This window comes from Rhynchophorus ferrugineus, unplaced genomic scaffold, assembly GCF_030347505.1.
Source record: "Rhynchophorus ferrugineus isolate W39M unplaced genomic scaffold, kcgeb_rfMv2 rfM4, whole genome shotgun sequence".
Classification (NCBI taxonomy): Eukaryota; Metazoa; Arthropoda; class Insecta; order Coleoptera; family Curculionidae; genus Rhynchophorus; species Rhynchophorus ferrugineus.
Window position 1 is genome coordinate 35,438,915 of NW_027472583.1, and position 17,832 is coordinate 35,456,746.

At 32.3% G+C, this 17,832-nt stretch overlaps 3 protein-coding genes across 8 annotated transcripts in view; 2 read left to right on the forward strand and 1 right to left on the reverse strand.

Annotated features, from left to right (window-relative positions):
* Positions 1–4,671: 4,671 nt before the first annotated feature.
* LOC143195165 (uncharacterized) lies at positions 4,672–6,401 on the reverse strand. Of its 6 annotated transcripts, none has more exons than XM_076402112.1 (5): positions 6,068–6,401; positions 5,834–6,002; positions 5,582–5,778; positions 5,446–5,528; positions 4,672–4,832 (listed from the first exon to the last, which is right to left on the reverse strand). In XM_076402112.1, exons 1-5 carry the CDS (start codon positions 6,319–6,321, stop codon positions 4,768–4,770), a joined length of 768 nt encoding a protein of 255 aa, XP_076258227.1. In that variant the 5' UTR covers positions 6,322–6,401; the 3' UTR covers positions 4,672–4,767. The 6 variants fall into 6 exon arrangements, with proteins under 6 accessions (XP_076258227.1, XP_076258226.1, XP_076258225.1 ...); XM_076402111.1 differs by having other exon boundaries at positions 4,673–4,832; positions 5,834–6,008; positions 6,068–6,400; XM_076402110.1 differs by having other exon boundaries at positions 4,683–4,832; positions 5,834–6,011; positions 6,068–6,397.
* A 203-nt stretch (positions 6,402–6,604) lies between these two features.
* On the forward strand, positions 6,605–7,388 carry Bet5 (Blocked early in transport 5). The gene is made up of 3 exons (XM_076402116.1): positions 6,605–6,794; positions 6,846–7,055; positions 7,110–7,388. Exons 1-3 carry the CDS (start codon positions 6,696–6,698, stop codon positions 7,236–7,238), a joined length of 438 nt encoding a protein of 145 aa, XP_076258231.1. The 5' UTR covers positions 6,605–6,695; the 3' UTR covers positions 7,239–7,388.
* Positions 7,389–8,069: 681 nt separating this feature from the next.
* LOC143195168 (uncharacterized) overlaps positions 8,070–17,832 on the forward strand; it is a 330,561-nt gene continuing 320,798 nt past the window's right edge. The window contains exon 1 of the mRNA XM_076402118.1: positions 8,070–8,283. Coding sequence (XP_076258233.1) covers positions 8,208–8,283 — 76 coding nt within the window. The 5' untranslated portion in view covers positions 8,070–8,207. The remainder of the gene's footprint in view (positions 8,284–17,832) is intronic.

Consider the following 17,832-nt stretch of genomic DNA (forward strand, 5'->3'; position numbering starts at 1 on the left):
GATTAACATTAAATCTTCTTTATTTAAACTAGGGTAGGTACCCAGAAACTAAAAGTGTGGCTTATATAACACATATCCTGTATTTTGGACTTCATTTACCAATGCGTCAACCATTGTAGGGTCACTTTTATAATTTCTAACTGTGGAATTCAATTGGTTTGTTTGCTGAATATTATATACGTCTTCATAACTCAATAAATCCATTATTTTCAAAATGTCGCTACTGAAATTAGCTCGTGTTTCATCCAATATAGCATCCATTAGAATTTTTAGCAGCTAGTTTGGCTTCAATCAAATTTTATCTGATTGTAATAACTCTCACTTCTCACCTTTTGGTACACTCTCATGAATTCCTGATCGAAAAAGCTTAAGTTTAGAAATAGTAATATTTTTACCAAAATAGAAACTCCAACTCTAAAAATCGTTTAGTAAGCCAAACTTCAATATTTCTTGTTTTTTAATGCTGTCCCCGGCCTACAATAAAACACATTTTTTGGCAAAATTAGTTTTTTTTTATTGAACATAATTCCCTGCAAGGGTGATACACTGATTATAGCGATCCTCCAACTTTTCAATAACATTTTTGTAGTACGATTTATCTTTTGCTTCAAAATAGGCTTCAGTTTCGGCGATCACCTCTTTATTCGACTAAAATTTATTCCCAGCGAGCATTCTTTTGCGATACGAGAACAGGAAATAGTCGCTAGGGGCCAGATCTCGAGAATACGTTGAATGAGGAAGCAATTCGAAACCCAATTCATGGATTTTTGCCATCTTTTTCATTGACTTGTAATACGGTGCATTGTCTTGGTGAAGCAACACTTTCCTTTTCTTCAAATGTGGCCGTTTTCAGCGGCAAAGTGAGCTCGCGCGGCACCCACTTTGCGCAGAGCTTTCTCATACCCAAATATTCGTGAATGATATGATGTACACGTTCAGTTGATATCTTTAGAGTGTCTGCTATTTCATTCAATTTCAATTTACGGTCATTCAAAATCATTTTGACGATTTTTTTAATGTTTTAGTCGGTAACAACCTCTTTTGGGTGTCCACTGCGTTCACAGTCTTTGGTACTCATTTCATAACGTCTAAATTTAGCATACCAATCCTTGATGGTTGATTTTCCTGGGGCAGTATCCGGAAACCTGGCATCAAGCCAAGTTTTGGCTTCAACTGTATTTTTTCCCTTTAAAAAGCAATATTTTATCAATACGCGAAATTCCTTTTCATACATATTTTCACAATAACAAAAGTTGCTTCACTCAAAATGCTATAATTCACAAACTGATGATCCGACAGCTGTCAAATTTATACACGCATCTTTTGAGGGTGAGGGCTAACTAAAACATATGAATTTAATTATAATAGCGCCATCTATATGTCAGGGAACTTTTCAATTGACCATTTTTTAATTCATTGATATATGCGTAGTTTTCTTTCGCGGGGTCAATTATGCATAAAATATAATGAATTTGGTTTAGAATTTAATCCAATTTCCAAATTTAAATAAAATTGAATGGCTACGCACTTGGATGGAATGTCCTCATATGTCTGTTCCGATTAAAAGTATTATAACAAGTTTTTACAATATTCACAAATCGATGATTAATCCATTACTGCCCATCATTCATAATCCAAATATGAACAGTGCAAGAATAAATACACTAGAAGCAACAAAGACCAGTGCCACGGTCAAATCCAAAATGGCTGATGAACGGCTGTTCTAGGACGTTGGATTCTACCTCTTCATTGTTTTGAATAAAATATATTGTACCGATTGTTTACAAAAGAGCTTCAAATTGACAACTTTTACAGCAATAAACAGCTAAAAATGTTATTAAACCAATTTTAAACATTTTAAAGGACAGATAATATATAGACTAAATTTAAGCATATATTCGTAAGATGATGCACACATATTAAATTCATCCATGTATTGTGCATATTTTTTCACTTTAAAAAAACTTTTATTGAGAAAAAATGATGCAAAACAAATTTATTTAAAAAAATTCTATTATTTTTCTTCTTAACTTTTTCCTGTTAGTTTGGCAGCGATATTATTAGTTCTGTTTTCATAATTCTTCAGCATTTCTAAACCGTGTGCCAGAGAAGTCATATTCAACAGTCGTAATCAAAAGCATTTTCCCCGCTAGGTATGCTAAGGACAACAGAACCATAGAAAAAACAGAACTTTCCATTTAAGCTGCAACAGCGTATCCTTCATAGATCCTGAAACAAATGACAGAGCGTTTTCATGACAGCGTCTGTTACTCATGTGTTATCTTCGTATAAAACTCTAAGAAAGCAATCAAACTGATATGATGTAGTGCAATTACTATAAGTTCCTGTTCCTGTATTTGATGGACTTCGGCAGCAGTGTTATTCAAATCAAACAACAACAATAATGTATATCAAAAATGCAGTTTATAGAGTTCTGTGAATAATACTACACAATATTAAATGGAAACTGTTATTTATGTAGAGAATTATTTATGTCAAGACCATCGGATTTAAAAGTTAGCGATATCTACTGATAATTTGACTTTTTAAGGTATATTTTTCTAAAATTATACGTTAAGTTATAGACAATATTATTTATCATATAGGATAATGGTAAATATGTTTAACAGTTTGTAACAGTTATATTGCATATTTTTGAATAATTTCCTTAAGATTCATTTTATTTATTTACCTCTTACCAGTTTTATTCGGATTATCAGTATAAGAATATAAGAATTAAATTAGTTCATAATTATAATTAATATTACGTTATGTCATTGGTAATTCGTTGACTAGTATTATTATTTCATTTAGATAATTTTAAGCGGTATCACTTGTTAAATAAGTAAGGGATAACTGAGTTATAGCAAAAAAATGTGTCAATTGAAGGAATATGTTGAACAAACGCTCCTGGAATTAGTCCCTAAGTTGTGCTCATACAGTTATATAAAAAGGTTAAGAAGCCATTGATCTAGTATACCAGCGATATACGACTTATTGGTAATCTTTCTCAACAACAGGTATAATTCAACCAGTAGAAAAACTGAAATAAAATACGGTCATTTATTTTGCAGATAGGTACACATCTAAATGCTGTAGACGGGGCTGTTGCCATTGATTAGGCACTAAAATCTAATAAATTTTAACTAACAGTAAACAAAATGTTACGAAGATCAGAACAGAAAATATTAACAGTAATGTAAAATTAATGAATCAAATTAAATAAATCATTATGAAGACCAAATAGATGTTATAATTTGTAGCTTAAAATCAGATAGTAACCAAAAAAATACACCCTATCAATTTGTCTAGTTATTTCTCACTGTTATATTAGTTACAATTATCAGTTTCAGTCTGATTTGATATACAGTGGTCTCTACTGTCAAAGCACATACGCCTTATTAAAATAATATTGCTAAGGCTACATTCAACCAATTGCACTCATATCTTTAATTCACTAATAACTTTTGATTACGACAATTCAAGAGTTACGAGTGTAATTTGGCGACATCCAATTTCTCAACTCGATCAAAACATTATACCGAGTGATCGGCGAAACATAGTGGTCAAATATCGTTTAGAAACACGCGACGATAACGATTTATCGATTATTTTTTACTTGGCCGGCCTCTCTCTCTCTCTTCTTGTGGCAATTTACGACGTGCGAGGCCAATGTCCCGCAAAAACTAACGTAAACCAGGTCTTTCTGGGAAAATCGTACTCGTTTCCGATTTGCCCCTTGTTGCGCTGTTCTGCCCCTTGCCGCGCCAGACGCATTAATCTGTTTTCCCGTATCGAGTCTTGGAAAAACCGAGGTCGTCACCCCCTGCACTTTCGATTGCTTTTCCCTATGATTTTTCGATGTTTTACTTCATGCTATTCATGACACGTTGAGTATTGGCCTTGTGGGAAGTTTTTTTTATAATAATTAATATGAATCTCTGTAAGGAAATTCAAATTTCTCGACTCCATAGTTCATGATTAATTGTTATAGATTAAACAATTTACCAATAACAATGAATCAAAAAACTGAGCGAGTAACAAATATAAAAACACTTTCTGTGAGAAATATTATATTGACCCCAAATTTCTACAGAAAATTGAAAATTCCTTGTTAATTTTTTACAAAATCTTCAAATATGTTTATTTTATAAACCTATATGGTTGTTAATTTTACATTTTTAAGTGAAAAAATTCTATTTATTGCCAAGGCAAAATTTAACTAGTTTGATTCTAATGATAATTTCAATACACCTAAAATATATTTGAACATACACATATATATTAATCAGATATAACTAAGAGTCATCCAGATTGCCTTGAAATGGGAGATGTTATGGCTATATTGAATTATGCTGAAAAGGCATCAAAGTATCCTTTGCTTTATAAAGCAGGTTATATTTAGCTGCAAGCTGAATTGGCAAGTTTGGTTAAATCTGAAAACATCAAGTAGCAAATGCATTAAATCTACATGCATGTGTACTCATAATTTTAACAATTTATTTTGAATACTTTCCATACATATTATATTCTCAATTCAATGCATTTTCTGCCTTCACCATATTGAAATCCCATACAATTCTTTATTTTACACTTTACATACCCTTGTAAAAACTCAGTTTAGTTTTTATATTGATGTTTTCTGCATCTAATCTATTCTTAATATGTTTTTTTCATATATTTCATTCACCTTGATTCATCTTTTTTTTAATATAGACAGTTATAGTGACATTGGAGGCTCTTTTCTTTCAATTTTATATACCAATTTTAAATTATTACTATCCAGGAAGGATCACTTTTTTCATTGTGTTTATCATTCACTTGTTTCATCTCTGGATATATTAACCTGAAAATTAAGATATCTGTAAACTTTAATACACTTTTATTAGATAAATTAAGCATTTATCTCTGTACATATACAGATTGGGGATATTGTGGATCAGGTAATAATATATCAATTCAAAATATGTATATATAAAAACACAACACTTTAACAATTAGCTTTTATAAAATAAAGACATATGATCCTTAATAAATTGTATTACATCTACAATCTTAACAAATACAGCATAAGAAAAAAGTATGAACATATTTAGGTAACCCAAAAGTATCTTTTACTCAGTAGCACACTACTATTTTAATTTGTATAGAATTATATATGTATATAAATATACATATACATATATATATATATATATATAATTGGAAGATTTAAAAAGTAACATAGTTAATATATCTACAGTTGCTTAAAAAGTTAATTTTCAGGCTGAATAAGTCTAAAATATATTCAAAAATTAACATATTGTTTTAGCTCAATTATCGACAATTAATTGAACACATTTTAGACAGCTACTTGTACAAATAAATATAAATACACAGTGAAAGAGAGTTTCAAATACTATTTAATGCTTTGTGCTAGTTTGGTTTGAAAGTATTCACCATCACCTTTTGTTGCCTGTTTATTTATACTTTTATGCCTTTCTTTGCTTACAATCTCTTCTATGACTTCACCGTCTCCCTTGATAAGTCTATAAAACCATTATCTTGTTAGTATTACACAAAAATGCTAAGTACAACCTACCTATTACGTCCTGTTTCCTCACAATAAACTCTTCTAACTATACTTTGTTTCTTTTCCCATTCCTCTTTCCTCATTGGTGCCATAGATTTAGATTTATCCATCAAATCAATAGGTACATCATTAGATTCTTTTTCATTGTTATCTTCATCTTTTTTTATTTTTTTGGTTTTCTTCTTTTTGTCATTACTGTCTGATAACTAAATAAAACTGGTTTACTTAAATAGACCTATGAAAATAAATATATATATAAACCTTTTCTGAATTTTTTTTCTTATTTTTCTTTTGTTGTTCCTTTTTTAAATGAATAAGTTTTCCTTTCCTTTTCTCTTTCAATTTTTGTTTTAGTATGGCTTTATTATTTTTTTTTCGTCTGCGATTATCTTCCGACGATGATGTGGATGTACTACTGCTTGTACTGGAACTAGAACTACTAAATGCAAAAATGACATTCATTGTTACATAAATCAATAACAAATGATTAATTACCTTGATGAGCTACTAGAACTAGAGGAAGTACTGGTCATGCTTGAAGTGGACGAATTTCGTTTTCTAATTTTGGACGTTTTGCTTTGTTTTTTACGACGCACATCCTCATCAGATGTGCTGGTACTACTAGTAGAGGTATCACTTTCCGATTCTGAACTTGTAGATGTATCGGAGCTTGTACTGTGTTTCCTTTTCCTTTGATTTTTTTCCAATTCCTTCCTACTTCTAAGTTTAGTTTTTTTGGTTTTTTGCATTTTCAATATCACCTATGATCCACGAATGTAAATATTCATAACCTCAGCTGTCAGAAGTCAGTTGTTTGTGTTTTCATTCTAGCTAGGCAAAATATTGATTCTGCTAACTTCGTGTCATTGGAAAAATATTACAAATGTTTTTCTTTAAACTAAATTTTTATATAAGTATAATTACATGTATAACAAGGCTCTCAGAGTATTAATAAATAATTATTATGCAATAAGATTACGAAAATAGTAGGGAATGGATTGCGCAAAAGCTGAATAATACTGAAGAGGAGACTGTTTCTCACGTAGTACATAACCTATATAGATGAATTGTGTTTTGATAAATATAATTTGGATCAAACAGAAGTAAATATATAATTTAAGATATGACGGTCTACAATATATATATTTTTGATAAACATGGAACTCTATTGTATTACCAAGAGTGGATTAGATTAAAAAATTGTGCCATGACAAGGGAAGAGGTATAACTAAAACAAGCGATTATTTCACTGTGACTATAAATTATGTTTAAGGAAGCTAAACTTATGTATGGGATGCTTTTTTCATTAAAGTCCTTTGTAAATAAAATTTCACCGTTGGATGTTAAAGAAGGTTTCCAGTTTTATAGAACATCTAAGTATACTTTACATTATTTAGAAACACCTTCAGGTTTGAAATTTGTTCTAAATACTGATAACCATTCGCAAGGAGTAAGAGATTTGTTGCATCAAATATACAAGGAGGTATAGATAAACTGATAGTATATATTAACTGTTTTCTAATATAACGAGTTTTAGATTTATGTGGAATATGTTGTAAAAAACCCTATGTGTGTTTTGAATGAACCGATTCAGTCTGAACTGTTTAAAACAAAATTAGATGCTTATATTAAGCAGTCTTCAGTACATTCAACTAAACCAATTTAATATTTTCGATATATATCCATTTATTTTATTTCATTTTAGCATTTCATAAATAATACTCTCAAAATAGTCAAATATATTTTGTTTTTAATATAAGAATTTTATTATTTGTAATAGGAATTGTTATTTATAGTAATATATGCTGTTTGTGTATATTTTCACTCTTATTTTGAAAATTGTAAATATTTATTATTATTATAAATTGTGGTCAATGGAATATAAAATCAGTATTATTTGCATTATGGACATTTGATTATGTGTAAATTTAAAAAGTTAAGCATTATATTTATCTGTCGAATATAAACATCAAACATATTTAAGGGGATTTATAAATTTGTAATTTAGTTGGTTGTAAAGTGGTTAACTTAACATGAAGTACAATATTGACAATATTCGTGGTTTGGAGTTCACATTAAACAGTAGGTCCAGTCCAGATAAATCCTAGATTATAAAAAGATTCTCAAATATAAAAAAAATATTGCCAATATACCTTCTATGTTGGGCCATTTGCATAGCATTAGCTATAATATGTCGAGAACTGACAGTGCAGATTGTTAAAAACATCGTTCGGGGTGAAAAAAATATGTTTTAAATGCTATTTACTAGATTACTACTTAAAAAATGTTTAATAAGTCATGGGATTTGTTTTCGTGAATGGGTTGTGATGTTTGCCCATAGAGAATATTTTGTTTTCAGCGAGATTATCTGCAAGAATATATCGCCCTTACATTTTTTCCAAAAGTATGCCAAATTGATTAGGGCAGCTCCACGAATACAAATTAATTAATGATACACAAGAAAAAAGGTTACTGATATAAAAAGAATAGTGTTTGCTTTTTTTCCCTTCTTCTTGCAGTAACTGCCCTTTTGAACTTGAATGACGCGGCACTTGAACTGGATGGCCCTTTGCGCTGTGCTATTCTGCTTGCGAACGACGCTCACCTTCAGTGCGTTGCTGAACGTCGGGGCGTCATGTTGTGGATTTTGCGTAGGACACGTGTCGGTCTTACGTCAGCGGCGTCGCTTTTAAACGGCATTAACAACAACGGTGAGTGATTTCTGTTTCAGCTGGGTTGTAATGTTTCATTTTATTATTAATTGACATTTAGTTGACAACGACTGGTATGCTAATAAATCAAAGTTTATTTAGATCTGGAATGTCAGGATATTTAATATTATAAAATAGAATAAAGAGCGCAAGATATAATTTTATTTGGAATTTAATATGTAAAAATTACATACATTTCAAAAGTTGTTTAATGAGTATATATCGCTTATTTGTTATATGTATTCCATGTACATTGTTCAAAAAATTTACTTGAAGTTAGAAGATTAAAAATCAAAGTAAATTAAAAAATAATTATTTATTTATTGTGCTTTAGATTTAACAGCGGATTAAATTTATAGTAACATTGATAACAATGGAAATAATAAAGGTATCATATCCCCTCTTAAATATTTGTATGATTTGATTTTATGAATTCGAATTGTCGGCAGTAGTTTTTCCGTTTTTTTGTGCTTTATATTAATTTTGTCTCCAGGGGTGTACCTTAAGATATTTATAAGAAAAAAGAAGAAATTTTTGTATAACCTCACATCAATGCTCTATACTTAACCATCATTGGTTTATTTCGCATTACACCTCGTATATAGACATAAAACGTGTATAAAATCCCGCTGGGGATTTGCTAGCAGTTTCAACGTGGGGCTTACGTATAAAGGGCACCATTAAATATGAATCGGTTTTAATCCGGTCCCAATAAAAAGTTCGATAAATAAAATTCGAAATGTATTTTTTTGCCAGTGATTTTGTTCGTTTTCTCCTTCGTCGACTTTGTCGTTTCTATTACGACGAAAGGTCTTATTTGGCCGGTTGGTATGTATATTATTATTTACAGTTTTGCGATATTATGGATATCGAATTTATTTATTTAGGAAAATAAATTGATTTGTCCTCGGAGTTTTGTCGTCTCTCGAGTGTATTATTATGGGTGTTTTTTTATTTGGTGATGCTTAAAGGTCGTGGTAAATGTTGGTCTGTTTAAAATAATATAAAAATTCTGTGGCTGTTTAGTTCTTTTTCTCATCTTACGGACATAGACGAATCCGGCATTAGATGAATTTGATACGATGAAGACCATCGTGCAAATTTTCACTTTTTCATCACTGAACTTTTTTTTGTTTCGGCCTAAAACCAGGCGGTGGAATGCATGACGCATACCCGGCCGCGGAGATTTGCCCTGGAGTGACAAGTTGGACGGGGTTATGTGGGACTGCCCCTGGGCTTACCAATACACTAAACTGAAACCACCTCACCTGTGGGTCGCTATAGTCGTTATTGGGCACGAGAACCCGGCGAAATAACAAATAGTGAAACTAACTACTGATTCGCGAACTTGAGTTAACACACGACTTGATACTGTCGTATGGGGGTAAAAGTAATGATTGCAGCGACGGATGAGGTCGTTTTAGCCTGGAAAAGGGGGAGGTTAGCGGTGACGTGATGCTAAGCTCCTAGCATGCCGACGACCAGCTCGCGAGTGCGTTTTCAGAAGTGCGTTTTTAGAAGAACTTGAGCTGAGTTGTTGTTTGTGGAATGATTGAGATATGAAGTGCTTGATTTCTGGAGTGTCAGTTTGCCTATGAATTTGATTATTTGTAAAAAACCATGGTGCGTTTAAGATTCTCCTGAGGTGCTTATTTTGGAAAACTTGAAGCCGTTTCACCTGGTTGGGTGTAACAAACTTGAAGTAGATATTAGATCCGTAGAGAAGTAGGGATTGGATTAACATCTTGTAAAATAAGCATTTGGTGGAGATGGGAAATCTGCTAGAAGGGCATATTAAAGAAGATAGCAGGTTTACTATCCCCGAACCTTTCTGGAGTTGAGAATGCGAGTCGAATAGTCGGCCGAAGTGGAAACTTGGGTACGTGACGTTATCCAGCCATGGATTCTTAAGTTGCGACGCTCGCAGTGCGTAACGCTTCTTATGGAAAATGATGGCCTGGGTTTTCAGGGGGTTGATTTGCAACCTTCAGAATTTGAACCACTTGACCGCATGATCGAGCTGCTTCTGTAAACGTTCTTGAATAGTAACCTCAAACCTGGAGGCCGTGAAGAAAGCAGTGTCGTCAGCGTAAAACACGACGTCAATGTGCTCTTTTGTCGACAAATTATCACTGAACTTTGTCTCATACCACTTTCGACAGTTTTGCTCAACTCGAGCATTTCGCTCATATATTTGTATTTGAAAATATTATTTTGACAACGCTTATTTCATATTGAATTTTGAGGTAAGCGACTTAATAAACTTTATTCGAAATATTTGATAAACTATATTAGCTCCATAAAGTAGTTTTGAAAGATTTTTTTATTTTAAATTTATTCTTTATTTATTCTTTATTTTATTATTAACTGTTGTCCGGATAGTCGCTAGCGGATTTTTCTCATCTTTTAGACCATTTACGGGTTCCATCTCGAAAGAACCCTGTATTTTTTGAGGCTATCGACGAAAAGACCCAAAAGCAAAAGATCTTTCTATATATGAAGTACAAAGTCTGGAGAATACGACGGGTGGGGTAGCACTTCCCATTTTAATATTTCCAAGTATGTTTTCACCGGTTTTTCAAGATGTGGTCGAGCGTTGTTTTACCTAAGAATAACATTTTTGTGTTTTTGCTCGTATTCCGGCCGTTTTTTTGTCGCGCAGTTCTCGGCTCAGGCGCTTTTATTGTAGGCGATAATTATTCCCATTGATGGTTTGATTGAGTCATTCCTGGTGAGTGGAATCCTGGTCTTTATTTTTTCTGACTGCCAGAACGCTCCTTGTTCGGTGTCAAAATCATTACTTCTAAGGCGCGACAATTTAAAAGCACTGAAAATCTTTTTTGTTCATATTTCGATGAAATGACATACTGGAAAGTGAAGCCAGTTAGTGCAAGCTTGAATCTCTCCGAAGCTAGCTAATTAGCTTATTTGTATGAATGCCATGAAAAACCCAATAATGGGTCAAGTAATGGGACTTGAAAAATAACCATTTAAACTAGTAATACTTATATTTGTATGCAACAATTATTTATCTATTTATTATTGATATTACTTAAATGCTTTCTGTGTTTCTGAATAAATGAATTGTTTTTTAATTTTCTTCTTTAATGTGCCGCTAATATTGAACATGTATGGTTGATAGTTTTATTATCAAAATTATAATAAATGTGTTAATTAGAGTAAATATTGCCAGCAGATGGTATAGCATTTTACGGCAGATGCGTTGGCTCTTCAAATTTCTTCAAATTTCGACAGAGAATATCGCGGCTGTTAATTACTTGCCTTACACAAGGACCCCGTCTTTCGTTTAATTCAAAATGACGAATATTGTGTCAGAATTTAGACCTGCGCTCATAGAAGATGCTATTAAATCGGAAGTTTAAAGATCATTACCATAGAAATGTCAGTTGTACTTATCAAAATAGATAGCGTTAATTATAAATAATTGTAGAGACCGCTCTTTTCACTTATCTGTTTCATACATTTCCTTAACACTTCACATAACTTTGACTTAACTTAATATCCTGCGCATACTCCCGTTGTAGTCTTTAATGTCGAAATAAACAAGTTTTAAATTGGCCAGTGTTTTCTGTTCCCTTGCAAATTCCTTCCATAAAATATTAGTGATAGTTCGGACAATGAAACAAAGTCAACAATTACAACAACACGGACATTTCTACATAATTTGTGGCTATCGCCACTACATTGTAGGTAACCTCACATTCATCATTTGGGAACTAGCGCTTGGCAGTATACCTGAGTCCGTACCATGCCCGGTACGGATTTTTTCAAATTTTCAGATTCAAATTTTGTAGAGACAAGTAACCAAACTAATTGACAGAGTGAAAACTGGAGAAACCGATAATGAAAATGACGAAAGAAAAATCTCGATAGTCATAGAAGCGAACAGCGAAAGTGATGTAGCAAAAAGTTCAAATAAACATCTGAAGAAGATTTTCCTGCATTACCAAGTAAACAACGGGTCAAGAAACCAGCTGCAGACAAAGATAGGGGTGATTTTGCACTTGATAAATAGTATCATCGACGTAGCTTCCATCTATTCTTCCGCTTCTCCGCGAAATAACGCGAACCCAAATGATGAAATAATAGAATGTACCACAGCGAACGCGAACACTAATTTTAATATCAACACAACTGATTTCAACACCAATTCGACACAAGCTAGTTCTAAAAAGGCCCGTGTACCACCGATTATTCTTCGAGATAAACACGCATACATGGAGCTGATCCGTATCCTCACGTTTCAGGGTGTCCAGTTCGGATTTACCCAAACTAAACCCGAAGGGGTAGCTTTTTATCCACCGATTCCAGATGACTACCAAATGATGATCGATATTCTAAATTACTGCAAATATGGCTATAATACTTTCTGCCAGACGGAGAAGGGGCACCAACCAAGTGCGCCAACTGCGGTGAACTACACACTGCAGTCTATTCGGGATGTAGATGCCGCCCAATTCCAAGACCCAATAAACCAAAAGACCAATACCTCCCCCACTTATGTGTGGAGAACTCAGGAAAAGGGTCGGTTGGCTGCTATTTCCGCAGCTCCACAGAACATAACCACCATTGGCGAAATACTCTCTTGAACATCTTCAGATGATCAAGGAGACTATTTTCAATGCTTTTAGCACACTGCTCTTGGAAGCGAATCCAATTCATATCCATCTATTGAAAAATAGATCGATTTAATGAAAAATAATTTAAAACTATTCCAAGGAAAATAAAAAAAAGGAAATTCCTAATTCATTGGGGGTAACTTCAGAGCATATCATCCATACTGGAGCACCAACAGGATTATTGGACTTGGTAGTGAAATGATGGAGCCATGTTTCATCCATTGTTACATATAGACGCAAAAACTCGGGTTTGTTGCGCTTGATCATGTTCAAAGACTGTTTTGAATCATTAACTCGGCGTTGTTTTTAGTCAAAAGTGAGCTCGCGCGGCACCCACTTTGCACAGAGCTAGCTTTCTCATACACAAATATTCGTGAATGATATGATGTACACATTCATTTGATATCTTTAGAGTGTCTGCTATTTCATTCATTTCAATTTACGGTCATTCAAAATCATTTTTTAGATTATATTAATGTTTTCGTCTGTAACAACCTTTTTTGGGCGTTCACTGTGTTCACCGTCTTCTGTGCTAATTTCATCATGTCTAAACTTAGCATACCAATGCTTGATGGTTGATTTTCCTGGGGCAGTGTCCGGAAATTCGACATCAAGCCAAGTTTTTGCTTCAACTGTATTTTTTCCTTTCAAAAAGCAATATTTTATCAACATACGGAATTCCTTTTTATCAATTTTTTTCACAATAACAAAAGTTGCTTCACTTAAAATGCTATAATTCACAAACTAATGATCCGACAGCTGTCATATTTATACACAGATTTTTTGAGCGTTAGGGCTAACCAAAAAACATATGGATTTAATTTTAGTGGCGCCATCTGTGTGTCAGGCCTGGGACTTTTCCATTGACCTGTTATCCGAGTAATGTATTGAGGCCACTTTTTGAATCATTTTTCGATCTATTAGAGCGCATGGGTTCCGGAATATTCATATTTCAACAAGCACATTAGAAAAAAGTTTTAAAGTGTTTATCATAAGGTTATTTTATTTTAATATTATTCGCATTTAGGAAATTGTGCAGAGTGTGAACATGTGGGCGCTTTACATAATTTTTATTCACGGGGAATGTATTACCAAGAGTTGAGAAATTTTACTTTGACTCTTAATTTTTGAAAAAAAAAATAATTACAAATTTTCAATTATGAGTAACTCAAGAGATCGAGATGTTGAGACTGATTTTATGATAAGGCAAGATGATATTTGATGCCACAAACCATTGAACGACAAAACACAAAGCGATATCAAAATTTGTTTTATTATACTGTAAGTAGATCCTTGAAGTTTCTCTGTTATTTTACACCCCTGTATTACTACGTCAAGAAAAGAACACTTTTTTGTCAGTTATTGTAAAAAGGTAAATTTAAAACCTTTTAATTGCACAGTATATAAAGATCTTCCAAGAAAATATTAAAATTAACAAGATATATATATATATATATATATATATATATATATATATATATATATATATATATATATAAGATATATAAGATATACTCTTAATTAAACAGGTAAGAAGAACTTTATCAGAGAAAGACTCGAAGTTTCAGTATTACAATTGTATGTCCATTTATATATATTTATTTATTTATTTTTATATTCCTATTAAATTTTATTTAATAATTTTTTTCAGAAATTAAATAGTTTTTTATTTAAATTTCAATGGTCCATGAAACGTAATGTCAGGGCTATCACGTGCCGTACCTGCGTTGAATACTTAAAGAACCAATCAAATGTTTTTACAGCAAAATATATTCCTTACAGGTTTCTATAATGGAGGTTTAAACTGACCAATAAAATTATTTAATGGGCGCTTATAACCCCATTTAGATATTGGACGTAGCGAAACTTTTCTTCAGAGATCTATCTATTATTCTAAGGAAAATATCAATCCTTGATGACAGTGGAATTATCGATGACAATGACAGCGTCATTTAGCATATTAGTTGCTTCTATTACATTATGTCAGTTTAATAATATCACAAAAGAGACAGACTTAGAATGCGATCTCCCGTGTATAAAATCGTAACCAAGTTATATTCGTCCAAGTCACCAGAGGGCACGCAAAGCGAGTTTATTTACTACAGGTGGAATTAAAGACATAAGATTAAATATGTTATTATATTACAGGGGGAAATTAAAAAATATTTTTTTATGAAATATTTCATTTAAATACTAAACATTTGTATAAAATATTTTAAAAATACACTAAACAAAAGTACTTAATGTGTTTGGTTCTTAACAATATGAAGTTGAAGGCATAGATTCATATGTTCCGAAAGCATCTGCGCAGAAACATGTTTTATAATTTTCAATTTTCAAACCTCTCAATTTACTTCCTGTGAAAAAATATGATATTTGTACTTACTTCTAGTTCTTTCCGAAGATTCTAATGTGGGCTGAGCAATTACTGGTTCGAATATTTAAGAACCATCCGTGTAAATGCTGAGGTGATTTATGTAATTCGCCTCAAGTGTCTGGGCGAGGAGCTGTTTTACTGTGGAGAAGCTAATCTAATCTTTATTTAGAGCCTTCATGGATAGATCTATGGATATATTGGAGTACTACCAGGGTGGTATTGTCGTAGTTCTGTTAGAAATACTGATGACGGGCTTGTATGCTTTTTTGTTGTAGTGTTGTTGTCTAAATTGTTAGAGAAGAAATAGCCAAATTGACTCAGCTCTGAATGAAATTTGAGGGAGCTTGCATAGTTCATGAGAAGGAGCTCTCGCCGTGAACTAAGTGATTGAATTTCTGCCTCACATTGAAGGCTCTCAACCGGACTAGTGTGGTATGACTTCCATAATCCATCTTACTTCTAATTAGTGTCTTATATATGTTACTCAGTGAAATTCTATGAGCACCCGAATAGTGATTAGAAAGAGTTTTCAATAAACGTATATCTGTCAAACATTTTCCCTTTATGTAGTTTATGTGAGAGATCCAATTTAGTTTCTGGTCAAATATCAATCCAAGGAATCTATGTTCCGGTTTATTTATTAAATTCCTACCATCCATTGTCAGTGCGACCACCCGTGGGCTATTTCTTCGTCTGCAAAAATAGACATTTAGAGACTTGTCAGCATAGAATTTTAGTCCGTTTTGATTGGCCCATTTTCGTATTTTATTGAAGCAATTCTGTATATATATTATATTTATATGGAACTAACTTCGGTAAACTATATATTTAAACTGAATATTAATATGGTTTTTCCATAAAAAAAATTAATGATGAAGTATATCTCTTAATTAATTAAACTACTAAATTAAAATGAACGATTTTTACATGTCACGGGTCTTCTATAAACCTTGTACATTTGATGAATGGTATGCATCAAAAACTCCAGCCATCCGAACGAAATCCGGCGATTTCCGTCGTGAATGGAAATCCATTAAGTCAAATCCGTATTTAAATCAAGTCAAGATCCAGCCCTCTCCCATTAGCTTTTATTTCCCCGAGTAATTAAGAACTGGGCAAGCCCTTTGGACGGAATTAGATGGATTACCAAATATTTTTCGTTCAACCACACGAACATTAAATCGAAAACATTCCGATTTATTTATAGAAAGTCGGGGTTTGATTTAGAACGAAGCAAGGAAAAATATTTAAATGTTTGATGGTTCATAAGAATTTGCTGTATATGTTTCCACGTTCCTAGAGAAGGAATTTGATATTTAGGGGAGTTATTTAATTTTCACCTAAATTGAATATGCACTGAACATTTTTAAAACGTTTTTGTTGGTGAAGATTTACCTACACATTGTTCCTACTATGGAAATGTTAGTTAGTTGTATATAATCTTGTATAATATATAGTCTACTTAAAGTTATTTTGCACATACGTCATCTAAATATTTTTTTCTAAATGTTGCCGCATCAACTCTTAGTTTTAGTTCAGTTTGACTTTGACATACGATATAACAAAATTCTAATCTTAATAAAATAATTGAACAAAAATGTTATCAAATATAATTAGTTTTAACATTATAGTATATCTAACAACTATAGTTAATTATACAGCCACAATAGTTTATAGATTAAAGTTATAACCTCTTATCACTATTGCTTTCAATAATTTTGCATACGTCTGACAACCAGACGACTTTGACAGGCTCATTCGTTTACGTGTTCAAACTAATCAGACAGCATTGTGTCTCTTTTTAACTAGAATAAAATGAGAAGGAAAATATTCTCTGATTCTAAAACAAATTTACAAATTGCGGCAGGCAATACATTAAACACCTTGATGGCGTACGTACGAAAAACTTTGAATATACTATAGTCTATCCATTAAAATAGTGAATTACAGTGAACTCGCGTCAACTAAATTTATGACGTCAAAACATCGCAATGTTCACACATCGACTTTGCTACTATAGTTTATAGGCCTATATATATACTATAGTCTTACTATAGTACTATAATAAATTTCGAATATAAATAAAACAAAGAAACAAAAATAATATTATTAAATATATAGTCCGTCTAATAAAACAGCCAATGCACTTTCAGTTTTCGTTTATTTTGACTCTGACAACTGAACGAAATAGTAATGTAAATATAATAATGAAGCAAAAATAACGTTATAAGATATAATTTATTTTAACATTATAGTTCCTCTAATGCATATTTATTGAAGGACATGTACTATAGTTAATTAAACAGCCAGAATAGTTTGTAGGTTAGAATTGTTTTATCATATTTCCATTGACATATGACTTCTGTGTCTTCTTCTTCTTCTGTTTCTTCTTCTGTGTCTCTAATGGAGTTCGTCCAGACTAAAAGTGTTATTGTATATAATCTTTCTCGAACTTTATGTCCATTGAAGTACCTTGTTGAAACACCCATATCAACTCGATTGGATTGAATATGCAGTGATAGGGAGGAAGGC

Bases quoted from the DNA above. Each gene is read 5' to 3' on its own strand.
- Bet5 (XM_076402116.1), top strand. From the start codon at position 6,696: ATGACGGTCTACAATATATATATTTTTGATAAACATGGAACTCTATTG. The intron at 6,795-6,845 runs GTATAACTAAAA...ATTATGTTTAAG, and splicing joins GTGCCATGACAAGGGAAGAG to GAAGCTAAACTTATGTATGG. The intron at 7,056-7,109 runs GTATAGATAAAC...AACGAGTTTTAG, and splicing joins TGCATCAAATATACAAGGAG to ATTTATGTGGAATATGTTGT.
- LOC143195165 (XM_076402110.1), bottom strand. From the start codon at position 6,321: ATGCAAAAAACCAAAAAAACTAAACTTAGAAGTAGGAAGGAATTGGAA. The intron at 5,779-5,833 runs GTTTATATATAT...AGTTTTATTTAG, and splicing joins AGAAAAAAAATTCAGAAAAG to TTATCAGACAGTAATGACAA. The intron at 5,529-5,581 runs GTAGGTTGTACT...ATGGTTTTATAG, and splicing joins GAGGAAACAGGACGTAATAG to ACTTATCAAGGGAGACGGTG.